We start from the raw sequence: 25,293 nt of genomic DNA, 5'->3' as shown, positions 1-25,293 counted from the left end.
TGCGGCCGCTCGGAGGTCCTCGGGCTCCTCCTCCCTGCTCCGCGTCCCACGCGGATCCGTCAGAGGTCGGATCCGCTCGGCTCAGTCGGGCGACATCCCGTTTTTTTTTCAATTTTAAATGAGCTTTTTCTGTTAAAACGAACGTCTCGACAGGCGCGAGTCAGATTTAGGACGTCGCCGTTATCGATCACCAACAGTCCGTGTCTGTCCTGTCCGGTCTCAAGTTTCTCCCGACAGTTTACCGATGACTAGTAATTTTTTTTTTTAATATTCAAATCGAGGTGGTCGGCTATGTTAATTAAAAAAAAAAAAAAAAAAGTAAAAAAAAAATTCTCGTTCTGTTATCTTCCTCTTTTCCCCCCCTCTTTCCAACAAGTACACACATGCACGCACACAAACACACACGCACGCCCTCAACACACACACACACAGTCCTGAATTTCACCCATGTGGGAGCGAGCCAAGCCATGCCAGGTCAGACCCGATGTAGCCGAGCCCCGAGGATGAAACACCCACTTTTTCTTTCTTTTTTTGTTTCTTTTCTTTTTTTTTCGCTTCCCGTGTCCGGCTCTACAAAAAAAAAAAAAAAAAAAAAAAAAAAAAAAAAATGGCTGCCAGGCGTACCGCAAGGCTCCGTGCTCGGCCCCAAACGCCTCGTCTCGTCCGCCGTGGTGCCGCCGCTGCTGCTGCCGCCGCGCTCACATCTCGTTGGCCAGCTCCTCCGTTTCCGTGGAGACGTCTCCGTTGGCGATCTTGGTGTTCTCCTCGTATCCGGGGGGCATGAAAGCTAGCGTGTAGGGGTAAAGCTTGTGACACTCGGCGCGGTACGACTCCGCCTGCTCCTTACAGTCGCCGAAGACGCCGGTCCGAAGACACTCCAGGGCCTCCGTGCAGATCTGTGCACGAGAAGAGGACCAGAATTTTTTTTAAATAAATACTAAATAAAGAAAACTCCATGTGAATTATGGGCTGTACCGTGGCTTACTGTCTTTATACAGGAAATCTCGGGCCTTTCAAATATTGACCACCAAAGAACAATAAGTCGGATATCCGCGGTTCTAATTTCAAGTATATCACAAATATCTTTTATGAGGTTATAATTTGAATTAATGTACCCGTCATCTCACTGAACGTGAGCCAATCTGAACTCACATTTCTTCTTTAATATGAAGTAAAATATTCAAAATATTTGTCCTAATAAAGCAGTGTCCGGCTGTTTCCTTCCACATTACGTTGATAATTTCCTAAAAAGTTTTAATTTATTCAATGCCATGTCTAGTCATAATTCCTAATATAATCCTATTTGAGTGTTTTATGGTATTATAGTGTCGTAAAATAACCTTTCAACGCTACCGCGACGACGAACGCACCTGTATGGTTCTGTTGTCCAGTGACTCGTCCAGTGCAGTGGCCAGTTCGGCTGCTTTCGCTTCCGTTGACGAGTCCAGACAGACCATCATCTTCGCAGCTGCAGGTACGAGAGAGAGAGATGGAGGGGGTTCATTTTTTTAATTAACTCCTTCAACAGTAAACAAAACTAATTATTTATTCTCAAACTTGGTGATGACTAAAGATTCTCCTCCTGCAGCAGAGCAGCGATGGATGAAAAACTCCCTCTCACCGATTTTAATAGATCAATAGTCCTTTTTAACAAACTTTACATCTGGCTTTTCTGTTATCTACTCAACCAATCTTTGAAATCCTCGTTTTGTAGGCAAATCTTTTTGAAATTTGTATTTTCCTGCATGTTTTTGCTTTTGTTAGAAAACGACATGAAAAAAAACTCGACTGAAGTGAAGGCTGATGAGCGAGAGGGAGATTAAAAATTAAAAAAAAAACCGCTCAGGAAGAAAGTTGTATATGAGAAAAATACTTAATGTAAAAATATTAAGTTTTATAAACGGCAACTCAAATTGAAAACGACAAAACTTCAGGATATTTGATGACTTGGCTCAAAAAGAAAAAGAAAACCTCCATGCCTGGATTAAGATTTTTAATAATTCCACAACCCAAACGTGCGATCACCTTTTCAAAATGTGAGGTGACATCCCAACTGACGTGTGTGTGTGTGTGTGTGTGTGTGTGTGTGTGTATGTGTGTGTGTGTGTGTGTGCGTGTGCGTGTGCGTGTGCCTACCAGCCAGTCGGTGTGGTATGGAGTCGGAGTGCTTGGTGAGGTAGGCCTGGTTGAAACTCTTAGCGTTGCTGTCCCCGAACAGCCGGGTGATCTCCTGCTTCAGCACCGTCCGGACCACCTCGGGCAGCTCCTTACTCTCCGACACTGGAAGGAGGAGGGAGGGGGGAAAAAAAAAAAAAAACATAGAAAAGTGAGACGAAGGTGGAAACACCTGATGATAATTGGGAGGCTTTGCAGCGTTAACAACTCGTACCTCCTTTAAAGAAGCGGACTAGACACTGGTGCAGCCACGGGTGGTCGGGGTCGATGGCCACCGCTCTCTTCACAGACTGGAGCATCAACAGGTATTTTTCTGAGGAGAATATATATATGTATATATATATTTTTTTTAAAGTGACGTAAGGGATCATCTGGATGGTACAAACTAAAGAAAAGTCAGTTGTGCTTGCCGACCTTTCCTGAAGTAGATCTCGAAGGCCAGTAGGTGCGTGTCGATTTTGTCTTTGACCAGGTGTTTGAGAGGCATCAGGAACTTGACGGCTTCTTCCAGTGGGTTTTCTACCTGTAAAACAGGAAGTGACGAGAACGCACACGCGTCAAGCAATGGCATCAAAGCGGACCCAGCTGACCCCACCCCCCTTCCCCCTCCTCCGCTCCCCCTTCTCCTCCCTCCCTCACCGACCTTGACCAGCTTGTCCGGGATGAGCTCCTCTTTGGGCCCTCCGATCTCCTCGTCGTCATCCTCCTTCTTCTTCTTCTGGTTCTTCAGCTGCTTCTCCTTCTCCGCGTTCTTCTTCTCCTCCTCCAGCTGCGCCTTCTTCTGGGCTCTCCGCTGCTTGTTCCTCAGCTTCTTCAGCTCTTTGTCTGACAGGTTGGCTAAAGGAGAAGAAGAGGGAGACGGCAAATGAACAAACGTAAGGAATCGAGTTTCTTCCAAGTTCGATTGATGAAACACTGACGTAGATTCCCCCCCCCACCTCCCCTGTGAGCCTCCTCTCACCTGTGTCAGCCTGCAGCTCCTTGCTGTCGTCGGTCAGGGGATTGTCGTGGAGGCTCAGGTAGATCTGGATGGCCGAGATGGCCGCCTTGTAGTAGAAGGGATGCATGCGGAGGACGTCCTCCAGCTTCAGCAGGTCCACGTAGGAGCGCAGCGTCATCTTCCTCATGCAGTAGGTGTGGAAATCGAACTGGTCGTCTGTGATCTCCACAAAATGCTGACGAAGGGAGAAGAAGACGGATGTTATAAAAATTAAAAAAAAAACAACTCAGCATGTCATTCTGCAGGCGAGTACGGGAAGCTCACCCGTTCGATCTCGTGACACTTCTTCAGGGCTTCTCCGAACTTGTTCATGGATTTGTAGGCGAGTGCGCACTCCGTCTGGAACCACATACACTGCATCTCGTTCAGGTTCTCCACCGCCGACGCGCCCTCCTGAGAAAACAAACACACACACACACACACACACACACACACACACACACACACACACACACACACACACACACACACACACACACACGGCGAAACACACGTGAGCAGAGTAAATGACAAAGCGGGGTGTGTTAATATTCATGATGCCGACACACTTGACCGGCCTTGTTCAGGTTCACCCGCTGTGTGAACTCATTTGCACTTCTGGCTGATTATTTTATTTATAGAAGGCGCCAAGAGATCAGTGTTGTTAAAGGAGAACGCTGCTTCAGGAACCAGAGATAAATACAGCTTTGAAAGAAAGCCTGAAACCGGAGCAGTGAGTGTGCATCGAATTTGATTTTGGAGGAGACAGACGAGCCAAATCCGGTGAACACTTCTTCATGAAAAGTTACAGCTTCCTCCCGCTGCGCTCCGTTGGCGCACAACAGGAGCAGTCTCAGAACCTTTTGATCCCAACCCCTCATATGTATTTGCATATTTTGTATAATTGCAAGATTTAAACAGAAGAGCACCTAGAAAGTTACTTTTACTCACTTTATTTTTAATATATTTCAGTTTATTTAATAAATTTGAGGTCGAATGTCTTAAAAAAACAGCTCTTAATACATATCTTGTTGTTGTTTTGGTTTACTCCTCTCAGCCTCGAGGTCCTGCTCTCATACTCATTAACAAACAACCCACACAGTGAACAGAGCCAACACTTATCTTATCGTACATAATATCACCTGTAAATTCACTGTTTTCCCCTCAGTTTTTATTTTTTTTTTAACAGCCATTAACATAATATTTTATATAAGAAAAGAGTTACTCTGCAGAAATCTGGTGTATTTGAATCCTGTGTGAATCTGCCACAAGTGGATCATTTAAAACAAGAAACAGTCACTTGCAGGTTACATGACAGTAATAAACAACATCAAAAGGTTGTTACAGTTCTTTGCTGATATATTTAAAAGTCTAATGCGTCAAACGTTTTGTTTTGACACGTTCAGAAAGTTCTTGGCTTGTCAGCCAATTGTTCTCTCTCTCTCACACAGACACACACAGCTTTTCCTCACCCGTGTGAACTTGGAGCACATTTCCTCCGCCTCTTTGATCATGCCCGCCTTCAGCATGTACTTGGCACACTTGGAGTTGATGAATCTGTCGGCAGTGTCCAGAGCCTGGGCCTCGTCCATCCACTGGGCGGCCTCCCGGATGTTCCCAGCATGCTGCGGGAGCGACAAGGTCACACACACACACACACACACACACACACACACACACACCTCCGAGACGTCAGCACGGCGACGTCCTCTCGGAACCAGTAAACAAGCGTGGGAAATGTGCGCCGCGTGTCACCTTGTAAATCTTGGCTTTGATGAGGAAGAGTTCGATGAGCGTGGGCGTGCTCTCGATGGCCGTGTTGATGTTTTCCAGAGCCAGCGTCTGCTGGCCAATCATGTCGTAGTGCTGAGCCAGGAAGTACTGCACCCAGAGCAACGTGGTCGGAGGCTCCTCCTTCCCGTCATCTGCGACAGTGAAAGCAGAATCTTTAGTGGTTGTGATCAAAACATCCCGCTCGTCCCGGTTCGGACGTTTCTCCTCACCGTTCTGGCTGAACATTCGACAGCTTCTTAATGAGGTTTCGTAGCCGACCACCAGCTCCTCTATTATCGCCACCTGCAGAGAGAAAGAAGACAAAGTTCGTGATGTCACCTGCAGGATGAAGAGTGAAGCTGTGACTCTTTCTTTTTAAAAATATCCGATTGCTCTCGAGTCTTTCTCTCCGTTTGACCTCAGTTTCACCGGCGCGTTATGCAAGATGGTTTTAAAGTGTCAGTGTGGTTTAGATGTAGAGCTGTCGGCCCACATCAGCGGCAGCGGCGGCGGCGCCGTCACCTTTTCTTTGTCGTTGTACAGCGACTTGAGCGTGGTGAAGACGGGCGGGCAGCCTTTACTGAAGTTCATCCTCAGATACCGGTCCAGACACTCTCTGAACTTCTCACCTGCAGAGACACACAGTTGTATCTTATAATAATAATAAAAAAAATACACAAGAGTAAAAAAGAAAAAAGGTGAATCCAAAAAGCTGGATTGCTATTCACAGATAGAGCTGCTCTGACTTCAGATTCTCCTGGTCGACACGATAGTTGTGAATTTTGTATCTTGGCCGGATGGTGTCGAGGCTGCTGACAGACTGTTGACAGTAAGACGTGAATCCTCCAGTGCGTCCGAGTGGAAACTAGACTTTTACTCTGAAGTGATAAGGCGGTGCTTCGAACGGTGTTATCTGTTATTAGAGCCGTCTATACAGCCGACGTTATTGAAAGTATTCCAGATTTGTTGTATTGTATTTCCTTAAAGATGAGCAGCTTTGTAGTTTTATTGCAGCGTGCCCGAGTGGCACCGGTGACGACTTTATAAGCAGTTTATGGAGCCGGGAGATGATTAAGGTTGTATAACGTAATTTAACACCAAATCTTTTATTGTTCTTGCCGGGTTTTTTGGGGCATTTCTGTTATATTTACAAGGATGAACATGGATCATGGAGTCTTATTATAAATGCTTAGCTTCCTTAAGTGGGCATCTTTTTCAAGAAATAAACAGAGCTACACTCACATCTGTTATTTCGTATTTTTTATGGAGTGCGTGTTTAGTTATTTCTTTTTTTTGACTTGGATTTTATTTCTTATCTTTAAGTAGCACCTGGGGACCGTGAGGGATGACATTTTGTTCTGCTTTGTGCTTTTATTGTGGACGAAATGACAATAAAGGAATTTGAACTAAAAAGAAAAACTTCAGGGAGGTCTATAGAAATACAGCTAACTGTCTTGTTCATGTCTCCCCACGACACGGATGTTGTGAAAGAAGATTTCTGGACATACCAGAGAGGAAGTTGAGAGGCAGCCGGCGAGGAACCAGCCCTTTTGGAAACTTCTCCCAGGCGTCTTCGTAGATCTTTTGTCTGTCCTCTACGCCGCCTGAGAATAAGTTAAAAAATAAATAAATAACACCCCACAAGAATCCCATCAATAGGTGCGCCGTTTGCAACCCATGTGAATATTTCAGAGGTCAGTGATGATGCGTCGGGTCTTTTTCTCCTGATTCGTACCTGGTTTCAGGGCGTTCTCCAGGCCGCGGTAGTAGGACCAGTTCTCCGGGTTCCTCTCCTGCAGACGACCGTAGACTTCTGTCGCCTCGTCCAGACGATCCAAGTTCAGCAGCAGCTCTCCTGCAGAAACATGAACGTGTCAAAAGTTACGCAGAAAGAGTCAACAATGTACCAACAGTGGACTTTTCTAAATGTGTTAACTTGTGTTTCCATTTTTTTTTCTTTTATCATATTTCCAGATGTTTGCCATGAAGGATGAAAACTTTGATATATTAAATATGTGTTGACACTTTTCACACATCATGTGATGGAGAGAGAGAGAGTCCCACCTCGTGTCTCCTCCACTGCAAGCTTATCGCAGATCTGCTTCTCGTAGTTGCACAGATGCTCCAGCGCCTCCTTGTGCAGCCCCGCTTCTCTCAGCACCTGGTTCTGGTAGAGCAGCAGCTCGCTGTACTCGTAGTCCACTTTGTCTGGAGACGTCTGAACAGAAAAAAATAAAAAAGACACACAAACAACGGGGCAAATGATTAACATTTTGTTAATCAGTGAAAACCTTCTGTGGACTTCTGCTGCTGCGGGAAACTCGATCAGGATTTGTGTGTTTGCAGCTCCATGTACCACACAGATGGCACAAAGGCAGGAAGCAGACTGGTCTTATCAGGAGTGAGCCAGAGAGAGACGGAGAGCGAGCTTTGGTGCCATTTGTGACAAATGCAACACTCTTATTTAAAGCTGTGTTGACAGGCAGGATCGGTCGGCTGCGGATCACGCTGTAACTCTGATGCATCAATCAGCCCGGTCAGACAGCTGCAGCCACGTCTCTGCAGCGACCGCTCTGCTTCGGACGGTCTTTATGTAGAAGAAACGCCGAGCTGTCGCCGCGTCTCACCTGTTGTGTTTTCCTGAACTCCTCGATGATCTTCGCCGCCATCTCGTAGTCCTCCAGGAGGTGGTAGGCGATGGCGTAGCCGATCCAGGAGGCCCGCTGGGCTGGACGCAGCTGCAGCAGCTGGTACCGCGTCTCCTGTAGAAACACATGTGGACCGTAAGGTTTAACAAAGAGCTCAAAGTATTTCAAATCTGATGTGGCTGCAGAGATAAACCAGGAAAAAAAAAAAAAAAAAAAAAAAAAAAAAAAAGCACAAAGTGGAGATTTTTGCTGACTCATGGTATTGCAAATAAACACTTCATACACTCTGACTCAGAGTCCCCCCTCCCTCTTCCATATATTTTTCTTTAATCCTTTCAGCCACACTCATCTTGTCATTTCATACCTCTCACTAAATAAACCATCTGAATCCCGGGCTGTTTTTCCCTGGAGAGCTGTTCTACATTGTGAGTGCAACCTGATATCTGCCTGCTGACTCGCTCGCTCTTCTCCGAACGGCTCCCCGGATGAGGCGGCGCGACAGACGGGAGCGCGTCTCTCTTCAGGAAAGTTCTTATGTCACAAATTGAATGAGGTCTGGTTTTCTTTTCTGGTGTAAGAACTTCACACTTTTCCCCAAAACCTTTAAATCTGCTTTTACTCCAACTTCCCAGGTTTTTATTTGACTATACCCCCCCCCCCCCCCCCCCCCCCACACACACACACACACACACACACACACTCCCAGTGACCCTCTGTCGGCCCTCACCCTGTAGCCCTCCAGGTCTCTCATCTGGATCTGCAGCAGGGACAGGTCTCGGAGGATCTGCAGGTTGTCCTTGTCCCACTTCAGAGCGTTGCGGTAACACTTGATGGCCTCGTCATACTTCTTGTCCGACCGCTGCAGTAAACCGTATACGTGCCAGCCTGGGACGCGGGGGGGAGCGGTTAAAGAACAAAACACACAGTTCCTCCATATATATTCTGACAGAAAAGTGTACATCAAGGACAATTTCCCCTCAGTGTCACTTGAAGATTCTCCTTTGATAGAGTTTAAAAAGTGTTGCTCGCTGATTGTTAGACAGCAGCCAATGAAAACTTGCTTCTTTTAATAACTTTTACTTTTAAGGCCGAGCAAATCTAAAAAGACGATTTACATGTAACATGCAAAGTTTCTGCTTCTTTCTGTATAGATTTAATTTACCGTCACTAAAGTCCAATAACACTTATGGCAGAAAGCTGCTGGTCAAATTTTACTATTTGATTCCCTTCAGGCTTCAGGTTGGGTGTCATTCAAAAATTGTTAATACCAGTAGAGATACCTTGACTTTAATACAGATTACTCAGCGATACCTTTTTTTTTTTTTCAATATCATACATTTTAGGACAAAGAAAAATTACAAATCTTAAGTTTTCATACAGTTTAGAGTACTACCCAGGTAGTTTTCTGTAGTGACATCTCACATTGAAGTTTTGGCTAGATACTATAATTCACTGATGTTCCCTAAACGCCTCGCATGCTACCCTCCAGTTACTGCAGAACATTTTCAGACAGGTGTGTGACCAAAAATTAGCGGCTCACGAATGAGATGTACTCCCGTGCACGTCTTAAATAGAAAAAGTATTGCGGTGGATGTAGCCACGGTATTAATATTTGGTTCAGTATCCAGCCCTCCTCTACCACTCCTAATTTGGATGGATGATAAATGACACCAAAAAAATAAATAAATAAAAAAAGACCTAAATCAACAAACATTTCACTTCTACGCAGCATATTAGAATACAAATTAAAAACGCTCATTTTATTATGAAGCGTTTGCTCTTTAAAATAAATAAATAATATGACTTGATTTATCAGCATGACCCTCAGCGTACACGCTGCATCCATCACCAGGCTGTAAGATAAGGGCCGACTGGAGAAGCCACAGAGATAGCGGCGGTGACTGCTCGGCGATACAGCGTGTTGACTTTATGGGGGTGAGGGTGGGGGTGGGGGTGGGGGGGGGGGGGCACTTATCGGCTGGAAATGTGTGCAGATTTCAAGAGAAGGACAGCTACGTTCAGAGGATGTGTAAACGAGAGCTCTTCTAACACCGGCATCTCGCCTGCTGCGTCACGGCAGGCAGCGGACGTAAGGATACAGACGTGGCTCCTGAGGTCGTTGCGCAGGCCTCGTCTCACCAGGTCGTAGGCCTCCTCCTTCTTCCCCAGACAGTTCAGGGTGAGGCCCTTCATCGCCAGGGTCTCTGCAGCAACACACAAGCACACGAGTGAGGAACGTACTGAGCGGACGGGACACGATTTACGGGCGTCCCGCGCTGCTTACCTCCGTGCTCGGCGAACTTGGGGTTGGACAGGATTTGTTTGCAGAACTTGAGCCCATTTCTGTACTGTTTGTGTTCGTAACATCGCTGTCGAAGGAAGGAGACAAAGAAAACGCATCAGATACATTCAAGATAACAACTCATCCTGGAGTTCGGATTTAAACAGCCAGCTCCACTTCACAGGATGTGAAGTAAAACTATGAAAACGACTCGTGATATGTTAAAATCTTGCAGTCGGCCCTCATCAACCGGCGATATATTAACGAAGACGCATGTGCTTAGCCCAGCTTGTAATATCATGTCCCACCTGCACACTTTACTTAAACCAGATGAGGTAAACATGCTTGTTTTCCTTTCAGAGAATCTATAAGCCTTCATGTGTTTGTTTGACCACAGGGACAGCCTATAACTACTTGAAATTCATCATTAATATTTCCACTTTTACGTTATTCTCTGTTCATATTTATTTAAGCAATCGTAGGTTGTACTTTCCGGTTTTTGACATGAAGGACCCGAGCCTCAGGCAGCACCTAAAGCCATTTAACACAGACTACTTATTGCATTTATTTAAAACGAACTGTGAAGACCGACACTACAAAATAATTATTGGTAAATCAGTGCTTCAACTTGTGGTCGCAGATTCAAAGAGGGACGCTGTACTGCGAGTCCTCCAGTTCTGACATTTTAACAGCAGAGCATTATTTAGATAAAGTACGTTGACAATTGCCCCCCAGAATTTGCTTAAAAACGATCCACATGAACACTGATCGGACTTCTACTGCAACACAAATCCGAGGCGAAGCATTCAGCTGAAGAAATGACCAGCTCTTTGCCCGAAAGTTATATTTAGGTATGCAGTTGCACAATCAACAGTCCACCACCTCTGGTTTTAAGCTGATCACTGGCTGCCAGAGTGGCCACAGTGTGTGTGTGTGTGTTGGTGAGAGAGAGAGATGGGAAGAGTTAAGCTGGCAGATGGCATTTCGTTGTCCCACCAACAGCTTCACTAATGGTGAAAAAAAGAAAAAAAAAAGAAAGAAGATGACGTCAGCTCCGCATACGGGTGCCAAGGTCGGTTATGAAATTAAGTAATTCGCTGCTGAACTGAGGGGAGGGTTAAACCACTAGCTGGGACATGGAAGCTGGAGGACATGAAGGGAAAAAAAAAAGAAAAGAGGACTGTGCTGCTTTATCTTCACACTGCACTCTACTGGAGGTATAATTGGACTGAATAAAGGGACATTGTGACACAACATTGTTACATGTGTGAGCAAAAAGGACCATCTGGGGCGGGCGGGCCGGGGTGGTGGCTGATGGAGTGTGAATTCGGACAAGCATAAAGAGATGTACACACACAGTCAGCTGTTTTATATTTGCATCGTGGCACAATCGACTAGTTCAAACCGGAAAGCATTATGAACTGACATGAAACACCCAAAAAAAAAAGAAAGAAAAAAAAAGCAGCAAACAAGAGAGAGAGAGAGAGAGAGAGAGAGAGAGAGAGAGAGAGAGAGAGAGAGTTCAGTAGAATAAAACACGTTTCCTCGCCCTGATTCATTCAATAATCAATATGCTGTTATTGGCCTATAGGCTGCTGGGGGAGCTCGTGATGCACCGAGCTTCTTCCCTCTTACTTCCACTCTCTATACACTCATATCTCACCACCGCATCTCATTAACTTCCATGTTTTGTTTTCTCACTCGTGGTTTCTGTTCTTTCTTTTCGCAGACATCTCCGGCCGTGGAGCTGCACGTCTCTGCGATTGTCGGCCCCCACCAACAGCTCATGTCTTGTACCTTTATGCTTTCCTTTTCTCTCTCTGCTCTCCTCTCCTCTCACCTCCAACCGGTGGAGGCAGAGCCCACCTCTGAGCCTGCTTCTGTCTGAGGTTTTTCTTCCTGTTAAGAGGGAGTTTTTCCTTCCCTCTGTTGGAGGTTTTTCTCCCTTAAAAGGAGTTTTTTTCCCCTCCTAGTTTACGTGGGAATTGTTGGGTTTCTCTGTATAATGCTGTAAAGGACTTTAATGTGTTAAGTGCCATGAAATAACCTGTGCTGTGATTTGGCGTTATATAAATAAAATTGAATTGAATACAAGTAAATCTCGACTTCATATTGGGGTGTTAAATAATAACTTACTGTGTCTCCTAGTGAGGAAAACAATCCCCCCCGCCCAAAAAAACCCCAGAGATTTGTGCACAACAACACAATACTTGCCCGAGTGCAACTCCATGGGAAATAAAAAAATAAAAAAACGGCCAGATGGTTTTCAACACGAGTGAATTTCCCAAAGTTTGGATTAGATGGTACGTAATAAGAGAAATCAGAGTACTTATATTTGTAGTGGAGTATTTTTAACAGCGTGGTTTCAGTACTTTTACTAAAGTAGAGGAATTGAATACTTCTTCCAGCCCTGATATTAAACACCAAGCAGCACAAACCAGTACAACAAACATAACTTAAAAAAAAAAACCAAAAAACCCTGAGTTTTGTTGCTTTTCTTAATTTTCTAAAGTTTCCAATAAGATATGTTAATATTCACTGCAATAAGACTGTACAATAACTCGCCTCAGGCAAAATCCATTACTCAACAATAACACTATTGGTTGTCTGTTTAAATATTTGCACTATTGTTTAGTTAGTTTTAATTTAATTTAATTATTCTATTTTATTTTATTGTATATACTGTGCATTTTTATATTTAATATTTTACTGTTGTTTTATTGCTTTCCTGTAGCTATAATGCTGCTGTAGCGATAAAAAAATTCCCCTTGTGGGATTAATAAAGTATCTATCTATCTATCTATCTATCTATCTATCTATCTATCTATCTATCTATCTATCTATCTATCCATCTATCCATCTATCTATCTATCTATCATTAGTATGATGTGTTTGATACAGGCAATAATAGAAAATACCCATTGGCAACAAGAGTTCAAGAACTTACACATGAAAGTACACACACTGCAGTGTGTATTTAATGTAAATTTAGCAACATTAACACCACCAGCTGTGCTTATCCAGCATGTTCTCCACTTCCACCAAAATAACTCGGTCCCCGGAGTTAGAGAGAAGCTGTCAGAGCTGCAGGGCTCGCTGCAAGGAGCTGGAAGTGCCAACGTTAATACTGTGATAAAACATTTTCAAAAGCCTGCTCCAAAGCACATTCACAGCACGGTGGGAAGGGAAGGGAAGGGAAGGGAAGGAAAGGAAAGGAAAGGAAAGGCAGCAGCGGAGAGGAGGAGGAGGATAAAACTCACAAACGCTCACGGTAATGGTGACTTTGCACTAAATGCAGAGGTGTGACTGTGAACTTCATTACCTTAAAGAAATCGCTATTTCAACTGGGTTTCAGGCCAAGTTAAGGCATTCATGTTCCCAGGTTTTGAGATTATTCTCCATTACAGTATCATAACAAATAATATGGAGGGGAAAAAGTCTGGTTCTTCTGCACTGTACACTGAATACTACCCATATGTATAGAAAGGTGGATAAACTTCTTCAACAGTAAAGTGCAGCTCTTCTTCAAGTTGAGCACCGAGTCAAACATATAAATTGAGGTGGTGTTGGACGTGTTGTTACAAGTATCAGTGAAATTAAATGAAACTACCTTGATTGCTCATCACTATACAACATTTATTCAAACTATAAAAAAAAAAAAAAAAAAGGGAAAAGAGGCCTACATGCTTATAGGCTGTATTTTTGTATTTCACCCATCTGCCTGTTGTAGTTTTATAATTTGCTGATACAGCTAATTAGGGACAAATTAGTGTACTTATGCAGTACTAAAAAAAAAAAAAAACACTACTTAATGGGAGATTAATGGTGCAAAGTACGACTTTAGGTGAGAAAGTTTCGAACTAATCCAAAAATCAACGGTCGTGCAGAAGTTGGAGGCCTGCCAGCTTCTAATAATGCATTTGGGAATGCACTCTGGGAAAGCAAAAGTGGAGAGGGGTGTGGTCCACTCGTGACCAGAGCCAGAGAGAAAAACTATTTCACGTCTCTCGTGTCACGTTGCCACAGTGGAGCGGGTGATACCGGTGACTTTACGCTGGGTTTTCCCATTTCAGACAGCAACACATTCATGTAAAAGTTAATTACGTTTATCTGGAGCACTTTCTGACAAATGTCGACTATGTATGAAGTAAACTAACAGAAAAAACTGTTAAATTTGCAGCACAAGTCCTAGAAAAAAACAATTATGTTGTAAAATAAAGTCAGCGTGTTAATTTTCTGTTAAATGTTTCCTGCTATATTTTAACGTCAAACTAAGTTACTCAATTTTGCTTTACTGCAAAAGTCTGTGTGTTCAACAGTAATAAAAAAGGTAAACGCTGCTATTTATCGATCGTATGATATCGATCCGGCGCAGTTTAACCGTGTGGCCCGAGCAGCAGTACGAGGAAAAACCGATACCCTCCCCGAGGCCTGCAGCAAACACGAGCGCTTCAACAACCTTTTCAAGATCAGGTGCGGGTCACAGGTCTGTTTTCCCTGCGAGAAGTGGAGCGACCGAATGCCAGTGCTCTGACAAAGTCCCCCCCCCCCCCGGCGGAGAGCCCCTGCCTTTCAAAACAATGATGTTTATCAGGGACGTTAAAGCGGCCGCCACCGCCGCACACGAATCTACGCGGCTCCCGGAAAGCGTGCCGCTCGAATGTCCGTGCAAAGTGATGTTCGACGACGCCCGCTGACAACCCGATAAGAGAGGACTAGTTTAACGTGCTGCAAACCACAGTGAGCTCGGAGAAGCTCAGTTACTGTCACATCCTTAAAAAAATAAATAAAATAAAATAAATGATGGCTAAACTTAATCCACACCTGTTCAACCCGCTCGTTTGACCTACATTAAAACAAGAGCGCCGATAGGAAATAAAGAGCGGGGGATTTCAAAACGTGGACGAGAGGGACGGCTGGATGAATAGATGGATGGTTGGGCAGCTGGCTGCCAGAACACAGCAGGCCCGAAGCAGCTCCAGTTTTGCTGACACAGTCACACCGGTCCTTCCCCTGCTTCCTCTCGGTTTTTATACATCGCACACCGTTATGCCGAGCGCCGCCTTCCCATCGATGATCTGCATGCATGCACCTCGCAGAATAAAACCTCTGCCACGTAATGCGCCCGGACTGTAACTTCGCTTCTGGGATACCTGGGGATCACTTTATTTATTTTTATTTAAACGATCTAAGGAAGACCATTTTGGATTATGTTAACAGATATTTTAGTACACGGAGTAAACTATTGTGCAAAATACAAAGTGAACGATGAACATAGTAAAAGCGGTTTGGGCCTGTTTATGATACGATCAGAACAATCCCAAGCAGACGCAAGACTCTTATAGCAGGTTCATTTCCAATATCTGTTAAATGAGAAAAAAAACAGTGGAACAGTATCCAGACAGGCATCTACTTGCTGAATAGTCCTGTAATAAAGGATTGTATTATTATTAATATTATTTGACAGAAGCAAATCAGTTCTGCACACATAATGCAGAAACTCAATATGACACTTTAAACTAAAGTTCAACTTGAATCAAGCACATAATCTTCATTTAATCTACTTTGACAGAGTTTAAATTAGGCAAACCCCACATGTATTGTCTGCACTTAAAAACTCCATATAGCCGTTTTGAAATCCAGGAGTTATATTCATAAAAATAAAAAAAAAACAACATGAAAACAAAAACTACTTAAAGGTCTAGTGTAAATAAATTAATAATCAATGATTGCATAGTTAAAAATATTCCACGTAGGAAACTAATCCCATCAGATAAAAAAAAAATAAAAATAAAAATAAAAAAGGCCACAATTACCGAGTCTAATAACACATAGATCACTTTCTTTTCTTTTTATTAAAATCATTTATGAATCAAACAAAGAAGATTAAATCGTTTGGAAACAGCAGGCCGACGACTTTTGCTAAATCACGCCGGGCGCCTGGTTCCCCGGCTCCGCATGCGGATACTCTCCATAACACCCCGATTAAATTGGACCTCGGCTTAAACCCGAGACGCTCGAGGTCTCCCCCACATGCAGCGCGTGCGCCTGACATGCATCTAAAAGCCTCACCCCCCACCTCCTCCTCCCCACCTCCTCCCCTCCCTCCTCCTCCACCACAAGACATCTCGCTGGCTAGCGTTAGCCGATTAAGTAACGTCAAAACGGCTAGCGCGGGCCCCCCCCCCCCCGGGGGGGTCTGGGACACAAAAGCGAGCACGCTGGTCAGAGCACCTGCTTTGCATTCAGCTACCCCCCCCCCCCCAAAAAATAATAATAATAAATAAATAAACCAAATATCACAAAGGTCTTCAGATGTAACCCGAGAGGGCTCAAATATAAAAAAAGAGCACGCGCACCGCTCTCACCGTCGGCTAGCTCGCGAGCTAGCTCTCCGTTTGTTGTGTTTGACAGGCTGGTCGCGGCCTTGTCGCACCCAAAACCTTCTTTATTTAAAGACAGAAATCACCCCAAAACGACGCGTTGATTACTCGACACTCGAGTTTTAAATCACCGCGAATTTACTGTCAGAATATATATATATAAAAAAAAAAAAAAAAAAAATCAAATAAAAAGGAGTAACGCGCGGCCGCCGTGTGTTGTTTTATTCGCGGGGTTGGACGGCGCGCGGCGCGGCGTCAACAGGCCGGGGCTAGCGCTAGCTCTCCCATTCAACCGTGCCGTTTTTGTATCGGATTTGTGCTAAGCTAACGGAGCTACCGCTAACAGCCGGAGGAAGCTCCGCTGACAGCCCCGCCGACGGAGCTCCAAACTCGGCCTCCCCGCGGTGGTTGGTGGCGGTGGTGGAGGAGGAGGTGGTGGCTGGTCGTTCCCCCCCCCCCCCCCTCTCCCTCCCCCCTCTCTTCCACCGTGCGAGGCTCTCTCTTTTTTTCCTCCCCCCCCTCCACCTCCTCCACCTCCTCCTCCACCACTAAAATAAATAAAAATGAACTCACCAGGATCCTCTTGAAGAGCGCGTTCTCTTTCGGCGGTAAAGTTACTGTCGGCATCGTCGCGGTATATTTTTCTCCGGGATCCGTTTCCCCCCTCGACCTCAGCACATGTAGCTAAAGTTAGCCCGGGTAGTCACGATGAGTCGAGCGGAGTGGTTGCTGGTTCGGCTCCCCCCCCCCCTCCCCTCCCCTCCTCCCTCCTCCCCCCGCCCCCACCCGTTCGGATCGCCTTCCTCCGCCGCTCCGCTCGATTGCTCCGTTTTCTCTCTTCACCCACTTCCTCCTCGCACGCGAGTGGCGGAAGCTCCGACTCCGTTCAAAATGGCGGCGGACGACTGTGTTTCGATTAAAATGACCCGTTTACTCTGTAATAATAATAATAACAATAATAATAATAATAACAACACTTTGACAACGCCCCGCCTCGCACTTTAAAGCCCAGCGTTTTATCTTTTATATATTTATAACACTGTTTAAACGTCTATTGTTCGTGTCATGGTAATATCTTGTTTTATTTTATTTTTATTTTATTTATATCTTTTACCTTGTTCATACCTCCTGTACTGATGAGTTGCCAAATACATTTTTTTTGTATTTTTTTTTACAATGACAATAAACCGCTTCATGTCTCAAATGTCTCAAAATTATGATTTTTCATGATCAAAATACATGATAAAAAAAAAATTACATTAAATTTTTAATATTTTACATGTATTTTACCCAAAATACTTTTTTTTTGGTATTTTTTTTACAATGACAATAAACCGCTTTATGTCCCTAATGGGTAAAACACATGTAAAATATTAAAAATTGAATGTAAACATTTTTTTTTATCATGTATTTTGATCATGAAAAAAAAAAAAATCATAATTTTGAGATCATTGTACATTTATTAATTCTCTAGGGCAAAAACTCCCCCAATTTCACCGGACTTTTGGGTGAATTTAAAGATTATGTTAAAGACTCTCAAACAGATTAATACTGAGGGAAGTAACAAAACTGTCCAAATGTATAAAGAAATTCTTAAATATACTATTTTTATGTATCTATACATAAAAAAAGGTATATACCTTTTTCTCCTACGATAATTTTTCATCAAGGGAATTTATGTATTTAAATCCATCTATATTTATTTATTTTTATTTTATTGTTATTTGTTATTCTACTGTCCTATTATTTCCACATCGCTACCTTTTCTGTAAGAAATAGCACTTGTCTACACTGTTTGTAAATTTACATCTTGTTCAATAAAGTTCTTATTCTTGAAAAAAAGATGACGCGTTTACACACGTTTTATTGCATATGAGATAAACTGCTTTGAATAATGATTTGTGATATGTTCTTTAAAAAAAAAAAAAAAAAAAAGTCCTGTTAACATTGTTAATTGTCCAAATGTTCTTTGGAATATTTGTTCTTTAGTTTCTGCCAAAAGCAAGACCGAATTGATAAAGTGAGCATTGGCCAGTATTTTATTTTTTTTTACAGATATTGGCTGTTTTTATGTCAGCTGATAAGAAGTACTGAAATCCAATTTAAAAACATGACCATAATTCGGGGTTAGACTTCACTATTCTTTGAAGTACTTAAAAACTTTGGTTATTTTCGACCAAAATAAAAAAAAATAACAAACTGTACACATAATATAAACTGATATAAACTGCACATGCAAACATTTGCCTGACATGCAGCACTTTGATTCACATCTTAGTTGACTGTAGGCTGTGTTGTTTTAGTGCAAAACTGGTCAAACATAATTTATCTGTTCAGTGAATCGCTTCCTCTTGCCGCCACTAGAGGGCGCCACATCGACATTTTAAATACAAAAGAAGGTGAAACCATATCACTGCTCACAACCAGGCAATTTGTTGCCTATTTGCCAGCAAGCACACTATAACTGTACCACTTTAAAGAGAGCAGACGAAAATCCTCAGAGCATTCGGATTAAGTGTGTTTACAGTTCTACATAAATGCGGATATTTAACGAGCCGGTGCAGCAAAACAGAGCACCGATGCCACAGTCTGATACTTTCCCATTTAAATAACTCAACGAAACAGAAAGATAAAGTCATCCGAAGGTAATTAGAAATCTGTGTGTGTGTGTGTGTGTGTGTATGTGTGTGTTTGGAGGTGTTTTATTCATGGTGTCAGACAGCTTAAGGCCTTGCTTTGCTGTTATCTGGTGGCCTCCTACTCTTCCACCACCACCATGGCTCCTGCTACCACATTTATCAACCTGACACACACACACACACACACACCCTCTGCTCCCTCTTTCCCCTCCATACGTCTTTCCACTCCACATTTCTGCAGCTACATTTCTTCACCTTATTACTCTGAGAGAGAGGTGGTGGTGGGGGGTGAGGAGGAGGGGGAGTGAATGATTCTTCTAACTCATCTCCCACTCTTTGTGACACATCATTTGTCGCTCTGATTAGAGCCCATAACAGGGCCTCTGGAGTGTGTGCCGGGCTGATGGTGTGTGTCTGCGAGTGCTTCATGGCTACAGGAAGAAGCCGGCTGTCATTAAACTCGTCGCCTGTGATTTGCCGAGCGCTGAGGACCGAGGAAGACATCTGTGTGCCTTCATGAGGCCTTTTAGCGGCCGCCTCCCCCCCTGTGCACTGATTAAATTAATTGAGGGAAACTTACCACTGGTGGTGTCACAATTATACTTAGGGTTGAGAATGACTGTGATATTTTAAACTCCTGTTATGATACAGGTATGATAGTATTGTGAATAATCCAGTGACAATAAATATCTGACTCACACTCGATTTTGGAAAGTGACAGAATCGCTCCCGCCGTCGAACAGAAGAACAAAGGAAACAGAAAGACGCAGTAACTAGCTGGTTGGCATTTCTGCTGTTGCCATCTTGTTTTTTTTTTTTTGGAACCAGAAGTGACCATATTTGGACGAAGTGGGGAAGAGCAAGCCGTGGATCTGATTGAGCACCTACAGTGGGTACGGAAAGTATTCAGACCCCTTTAAATTTTTCACTCTTTGTTTCATTGCAGCCATTTGCTAAAATCAAAAAAGTTCATTTTATTTATCATTAATGTACACTCAGCACCCCATCTTGACAAAAAAAAAACAGAAATGTAGAAATTTGTGCAAATTTATTACAAAAGAAAAACTGAAATATCACATGGTCATAAGTATTCAGACCCTTTGCTCAGTATTGAGTAGAAGCACCCTTGTGAGCTCGTACAGCCATGAGTCTTCTTGGGAATGATGCAACAAGCTTTTCACACCTGGATTTGGGGATCCTCTGCCATTCTTCCTTGTAGATCCTCTCCAGTTCCGTCAGGTTGGATGGTGAACGTTGGTGGACAGCCATTTTCAGGTCTCTCCAGAGATGCTCAATTGGGTTTAGGTCAGGGCTCTGGCTGGGCCAGTCAAGAATGGTCACAGAGTTGTTCCGAAGCCACTCCTTTGTTATTTTAGCTGTGTGCTTAGGGTCATTGTCTTGTTGGAAGGTGAACCTTCGGCCCAGTCTGAGGTCCAGAGCACTCTGGAAGAGGTTTTCTTCCAGGATATCTCTGTACTTGGCCACATTCATCTTTCCTTCAATTGCAACCAGTCGTCCTGTCCCTGCAGCTGAAAAATACCCCCATAGCATGATGCTGCCACCACCATGTTTCACTGTTGGGATTGTATTGGGCAGGTGATGAGCAGTGCCTGGTTTTCTCCACACATACCGCTTAGAATTAACGCCAAAAAGTTCAATCTTGGTCTCATCAGACCAGAGAATCTTATTTCTCATAGTCTGGGAGTCCTTCATGTGTTTTTTTTGGCAAACTCTATGCGGGCTTTCATATGTCTTGCACTGAGGAGAGGCTTCCGTCGGGCCACTCTGCCATAAAGCCCCGACTGGTGGAGGGCTGCAGTGATAGTTGACTTTGTGGACCTTTCTCCCATCTCCCTACTGCATCTCTGGAGCTCAGCCACAGTGATCTTTGGGTTCTTCTTTACCTCTCTCACCAAGGCTCTTCTCCCACGATTGCTCAGTTTAGCTGGACGGCCAGGTCTAGGAAGAGTTCTGGTCGTCCCAAACTTCTTCCATTTAAGGATTATGGAGGCCACTGTGCTCTTAGGAACCTTGAGTGCTGCAGAAATTATTTTGTAACCTTGGCCAGATCTGTGCCTTGCCACAATTCTGTCTCTGAGCTCCTTGGACAGTTCCTTCGACCTCATGATTCTCATTTGCTCTGACATGCACTGTGAGCTGTAAGGTCTTATATAGACAGGTGTGTGCCTTTCCTAATCAAGTCCAATCAGTTTAATTAAACACAGTTGGACTCCAATGAAGGAGTAGAACCATCTCAAGGAGGATCAGAAGAAATGGACAGCATGTGAGTTAAATATGAGTGTCACAGCAAAGGGTCTGAATACTTATGACCATGTGATATTTCAGTTTTTCTTTTTTAATAAATTTGCACAAATTTGTACATTTCTGTTTTTTTCTGTCAAGATGGGGTGCTGAGTGTACATTAATGAGAAATAAAATGAACTTTTTTGATTTTAGCAAATGGCTGCAATGAAACAAAGAGTGAAAAATTTAAAGGGGTCTGAATACTTTCTGTACCCACTGTATATCAGAAAACATGACTGCTCCTTAGGCATGCTGAAACAGCTGAAAGATAATTAGGGATTCAGCTTTTTGTCAGTTCTGCTCCAAATCTGTGGAACAAACTATCTGTTAGATATCAGGGAAGCTGCTCAGCTACTACTTTTAAAAGAAAGCTCCAAACATATCTCTTTACTTTAGCCTTTAACGAGCTACTCTTGAAGCTCTCTTGCATTTGAAATGCATATTGCTTATTTTAACTCTATTTCTGTTTAATTTCCTACATTTTATTTGTTTCTTATGCATCTCATTTCTTTCCTATATTTTTAAATGTTCCTTTATATCTGTTTTTATGTGAAACGCTGCATGTAATTTTCTTGCTGTAAAACACTTTGAGCTGCATGTCTTGTATGAAAGGCGCTATACAAATAAAGTTTATTGTTATTCTTATCGCAGTTTTGCCCTCGTCAGCATCACTCAGGTCTTCACACGCTCGCCCCATTTTTTCCTGCTTCCAAAAGATCAACTGTTCAGCTGCTGCCTGATACCTGCCTTCCCTGGAAAGGTGCCACCGTAACGAGATAATCAATGTTATTCACTTCACCTGTTGATCGGTTGCAAATTAATGAGTCACTTGTTTTTAGCGCCTCGCATGTTAACGCTCTAAATTAACAAGCACACACTTATTCTGAGCAGGTTTTATGCATTGACGCTGGAAAAGAGATCAAATTTTGTCAAAATGAGGTCGACTTGAGCCAGACGGCCTGCAGATTGAACATGCAGCATATAATGATATATTAATATCAAATGTGAGTGATGGTAGAAAAGCTGTGGAAAGACCTTTTTTTGAAGGGCGGGCCGGGGGGGGTCACATTTATTGTATAATTTCCTCTCAGTCGCCAATAAAACATACAAATGATAAACCAAATGATAAAACAATGCTAGTGATAAAACAATATGCAGTAGCATGATATTTACACACTGCACTAAATTAGTATGTAGCGTGGATTTGGGACACGCCATGAGACGGTAAACGTGTCACACGTTAAACCTCCGCATCAACGTGTTAGTCAATTGTTGTCATATTACCCTGCTAACAATCTCAGGAGACACTTAAGCATCTCTGAGGCCGATGCTGCGTTCAAATGCAACTCGTGAGCTCGTGGTTACAACGTATTGTTGGCGTTCAAGTGGTTAAGTCATAAAAACACAGTTGCTAGGCAACAGCAACACGGATGGCGTCTAGAAGCCTCAGAGGCTAACAGTAGCAAGGCAGGTAACGAAATGCAGGAAATGCAAAGGCACAAGAGGGAAAAGATGAGGCCGTTTGGAAGATCAACATTTTCACAACTCGTGAATTGGAGGTTTATAGGAAATTTTGAGTTCTGATGTTGTGAACACCACAAGAGAGCGCCGTTCGTACGGACTCTTCTACGACAACATTTGAACGCATCATTAGAAACAGAATCAGCTTTATTGGCCGGGTATGTTTACACATACAAGGAATTTTTTTCCTCCGGTTGTAGCTTCTCTCTCAGCGTGCAAAAAACAGACAGACATAAATAGACATATAAAACATAAATAGACATATACACACATATACACAGCTAAGAAACAAACATATACATAAATACACCTAAACAATGGTGCAATTGCACCTCGTGCATACGGTGCTGATGCGGTTGGGTGTCGTTGCAAAATGTCCAGTGATGTTGAGGATGTTGAGCAGAGCGACGGCCTGAATGGAGGGCAGGTTGGCACCGATGATTTTCTCCGCATGAGCCTGTTAGTTATTAGCCTGCTAACAGTCTCCGTTCACTTAAGCATCCCTGAGGTTCAGTACAGCCTCACAGAGCTCATTTTAATATTTTAATAGACGTTAGCGTGACGGAAGAGCAGTTTTATTGAGTAAACTTACAAAAAAAACCAACCTTGCTTGTTTTAGCCTCTAAAAAAAGGGGGTTTCATGTTATTATGAATATAATTCATGAAGAAAGTCCTTGAAATTGTGGGAATATCTGATCTGGTAATTACCATTATTGTTGACATTTATACAATAAATGATTAATTGAAAAGGGCAGCAGATTCGGTGATAATGGAAAAATCCTGCAGCCCTGCAGCCTTTTTCTTTTTGTGATCCGATTAGTGTATGAAACCGGTGACTTTCAACCTTTTCCAGGCTGCCGCGACGATCAACAAGTTGTTCTACTATTTTTCACACCAGTAATGAACATCTCAACATTCGCGCTCTCTGGAGATATGAAGGTGTGTGTGTGTGTGCGCTCGGGATGGCAGCGAAACACCTCCAACCGCACACGCGGCCTCCTCTCCTCCACCTCTCCCCATCTTCCTCCCGTCCTGTCCTTCATCCTCCCTCTTACTCCCCGTTTTATTTTTTTTTTCTGTCCTAGGTGGAGTCGCCACTGAACATGAGTAATGATACTGTCATCTCTGTAAGTCTCCATTTATCAATGTCAGATGTAGAGAAGCAGGAGTGTGTTGGATATGTGTGTGTGTGTGTGTGTGTGTGTGTGTTGGTGGTAATGGTGGTGGTGGGTGGGGGTTGGGAGGGGTGGGGGGTAGAGAGTGGAGGAGAAACAAGGCAGCTGTGGGAAAAGGGGGGGGAAGGAAAGCAGAGATATGAGAGGACGAGGTGGAGGAAGGTGGCCATGATGATGAGGGGAGATGAAGAAAAAGAGGCGTGGCCGACGGAGGATGAGGAGGAGAGAGTTTGAAAGGGGTGGGGCAGGTCGGGGGGGGGGGGGGGGGTGGTGGTGGTGGTGGGGTGGGGGTCCTGGCCCTGAGTGTGGTCTGTCTGTCTGTCGGTCTGTCTGTCTGCTGGCACCAACAGGGAGCCCATGATTCATTGTCACTATCACTGCCAGACAGAATTAAAGGCTCTGCTCTTTAGCATATGCAAGTCCAATTATGCAAATCAGGTCTGTTAGACAAAACATCACTGCAGCAGTTAGTCAGTCTGGTTTTAGGCGCTCCGTGATTGCGTGCGCATTTGTCTCCTTCAGTCTCGTGACCCCGAAATAAAAATAAGCTTGTCAGCTGACAGGGTGACTGTTAATGCTGTGCGTCCATCCACAGCGAGACTCTACGGGGAAACGGCCAATAACCCCATTTTACCATACATATGTCTTTTATTCATCATTAAACATTCTGATTTTATTAATTGTATCTGCTATTTTACAACTTGTACATATCCCAATGTTAAGACAAATTACTCAGGAGGCTCGGTTCAGAATCAAACACATCGGACATTTTATTCTTGTAAGAAGGAGCAACTGCATGCGCCCTCAAAGAGAGGTGTCCAGCAGTGCTCCCCTCCTGCAGCAGTCCTCCAGCAGGCCTCCCCAACAGTCCTCGCCCCAGCCGGGCTCCACCCAGCCTGGTTTCCCCCAGCGGTCCTCCTCTCCTCCGCAGTCCTCGTCTGCCGTCCCTTTCTCCATAGGGCAGCTTTTATACAGTTGACAAACAATTGACAGTCACCCCCCCCCCCGACCCCCCCATCCCCTTTGTATCTGCTTTTGTATGGTAATACAGAGTTGGTTGTAGGTAAGGACACGAGGGGGAGGGGGGGCGTCAATTAGATGCGGAAAGTAAAACAAAAGGAATCACTTGCAAATAAGAGAGAAAACAAAGGAAACTTTCCGGAGCCACAATGCAAACAAGAGGAAGGGACAAATCCTTTTTTTTTTTTTTTCCATCACCCAACTTACCTTTTTCCCTTTCCATATTTTGAATTTTTCTTAGATAATACAGTTTGTATCTATCATGTATGTGCAAAGGTTTTTAGGCACTTTTGATATTTTGATGTTTGAGGTGATATTTTGATAGTTTTGAGTATGTATTTTCATAGTTTTCAGGTTATATTTTGGTAGTTTTGAGGTTATATATTCATAGTTTT

The 25,293-nt window shown here is 43.6% G+C and overlaps 1 protein-coding gene across 1 annotated transcript; it reads right to left on the bottom strand.

Moving 5' to 3' along the window:
• Positions 1 to 609: 609 nt before the first annotated feature.
• Positions 610 to 16,996, bottom strand: naa15b (N-alpha-acetyltransferase 15, NatA auxiliary subunit b). Its single transcript, XM_069165856.1, has 20 exons — positions 16,813 to 16,996; positions 9,860 to 9,944; positions 9,675 to 9,779; positions 8,303 to 8,460; positions 7,555 to 7,689; positions 6,992 to 7,145; positions 6,663 to 6,782; positions 6,436 to 6,531; positions 5,450 to 5,556; positions 5,158 to 5,230; positions 4,910 to 5,079; positions 4,627 to 4,779; positions 3,440 to 3,568; positions 3,137 to 3,350; positions 2,819 to 3,012; positions 2,590 to 2,698; positions 2,390 to 2,488; positions 2,137 to 2,280; positions 1,371 to 1,468; positions 610 to 896 (listed from the first exon to the last, which is right to left on the bottom strand). The coding sequence occupies exons 1-20, from the start codon at positions 16,864 to 16,866 to the stop codon at positions 699 to 701; spliced, it is 2,595 nt and encodes an 864-aa protein (XP_069021957.1). The 5' UTR covers positions 16,867 to 16,996; the 3' UTR covers positions 610 to 698.
• Positions 16,997 to 25,293: the final 8,297 nt, after the last annotated feature.

Source organism: Embiotoca jacksoni, unplaced genomic scaffold (genome assembly GCF_022577435.1).
Source record: "Embiotoca jacksoni isolate LCO1_2020_lvr unplaced genomic scaffold, fEmbJac1.0.p SCAF_36, whole genome shotgun sequence".
Taxonomy (NCBI): domain Eukaryota; kingdom Metazoa; phylum Chordata; class Actinopteri; family Embiotocidae; genus Embiotoca; species Embiotoca jacksoni.
Note: the sequence above shows the minus strand (reverse complement) of the source record. Positions and strands in the feature narration are given on the sequence as shown.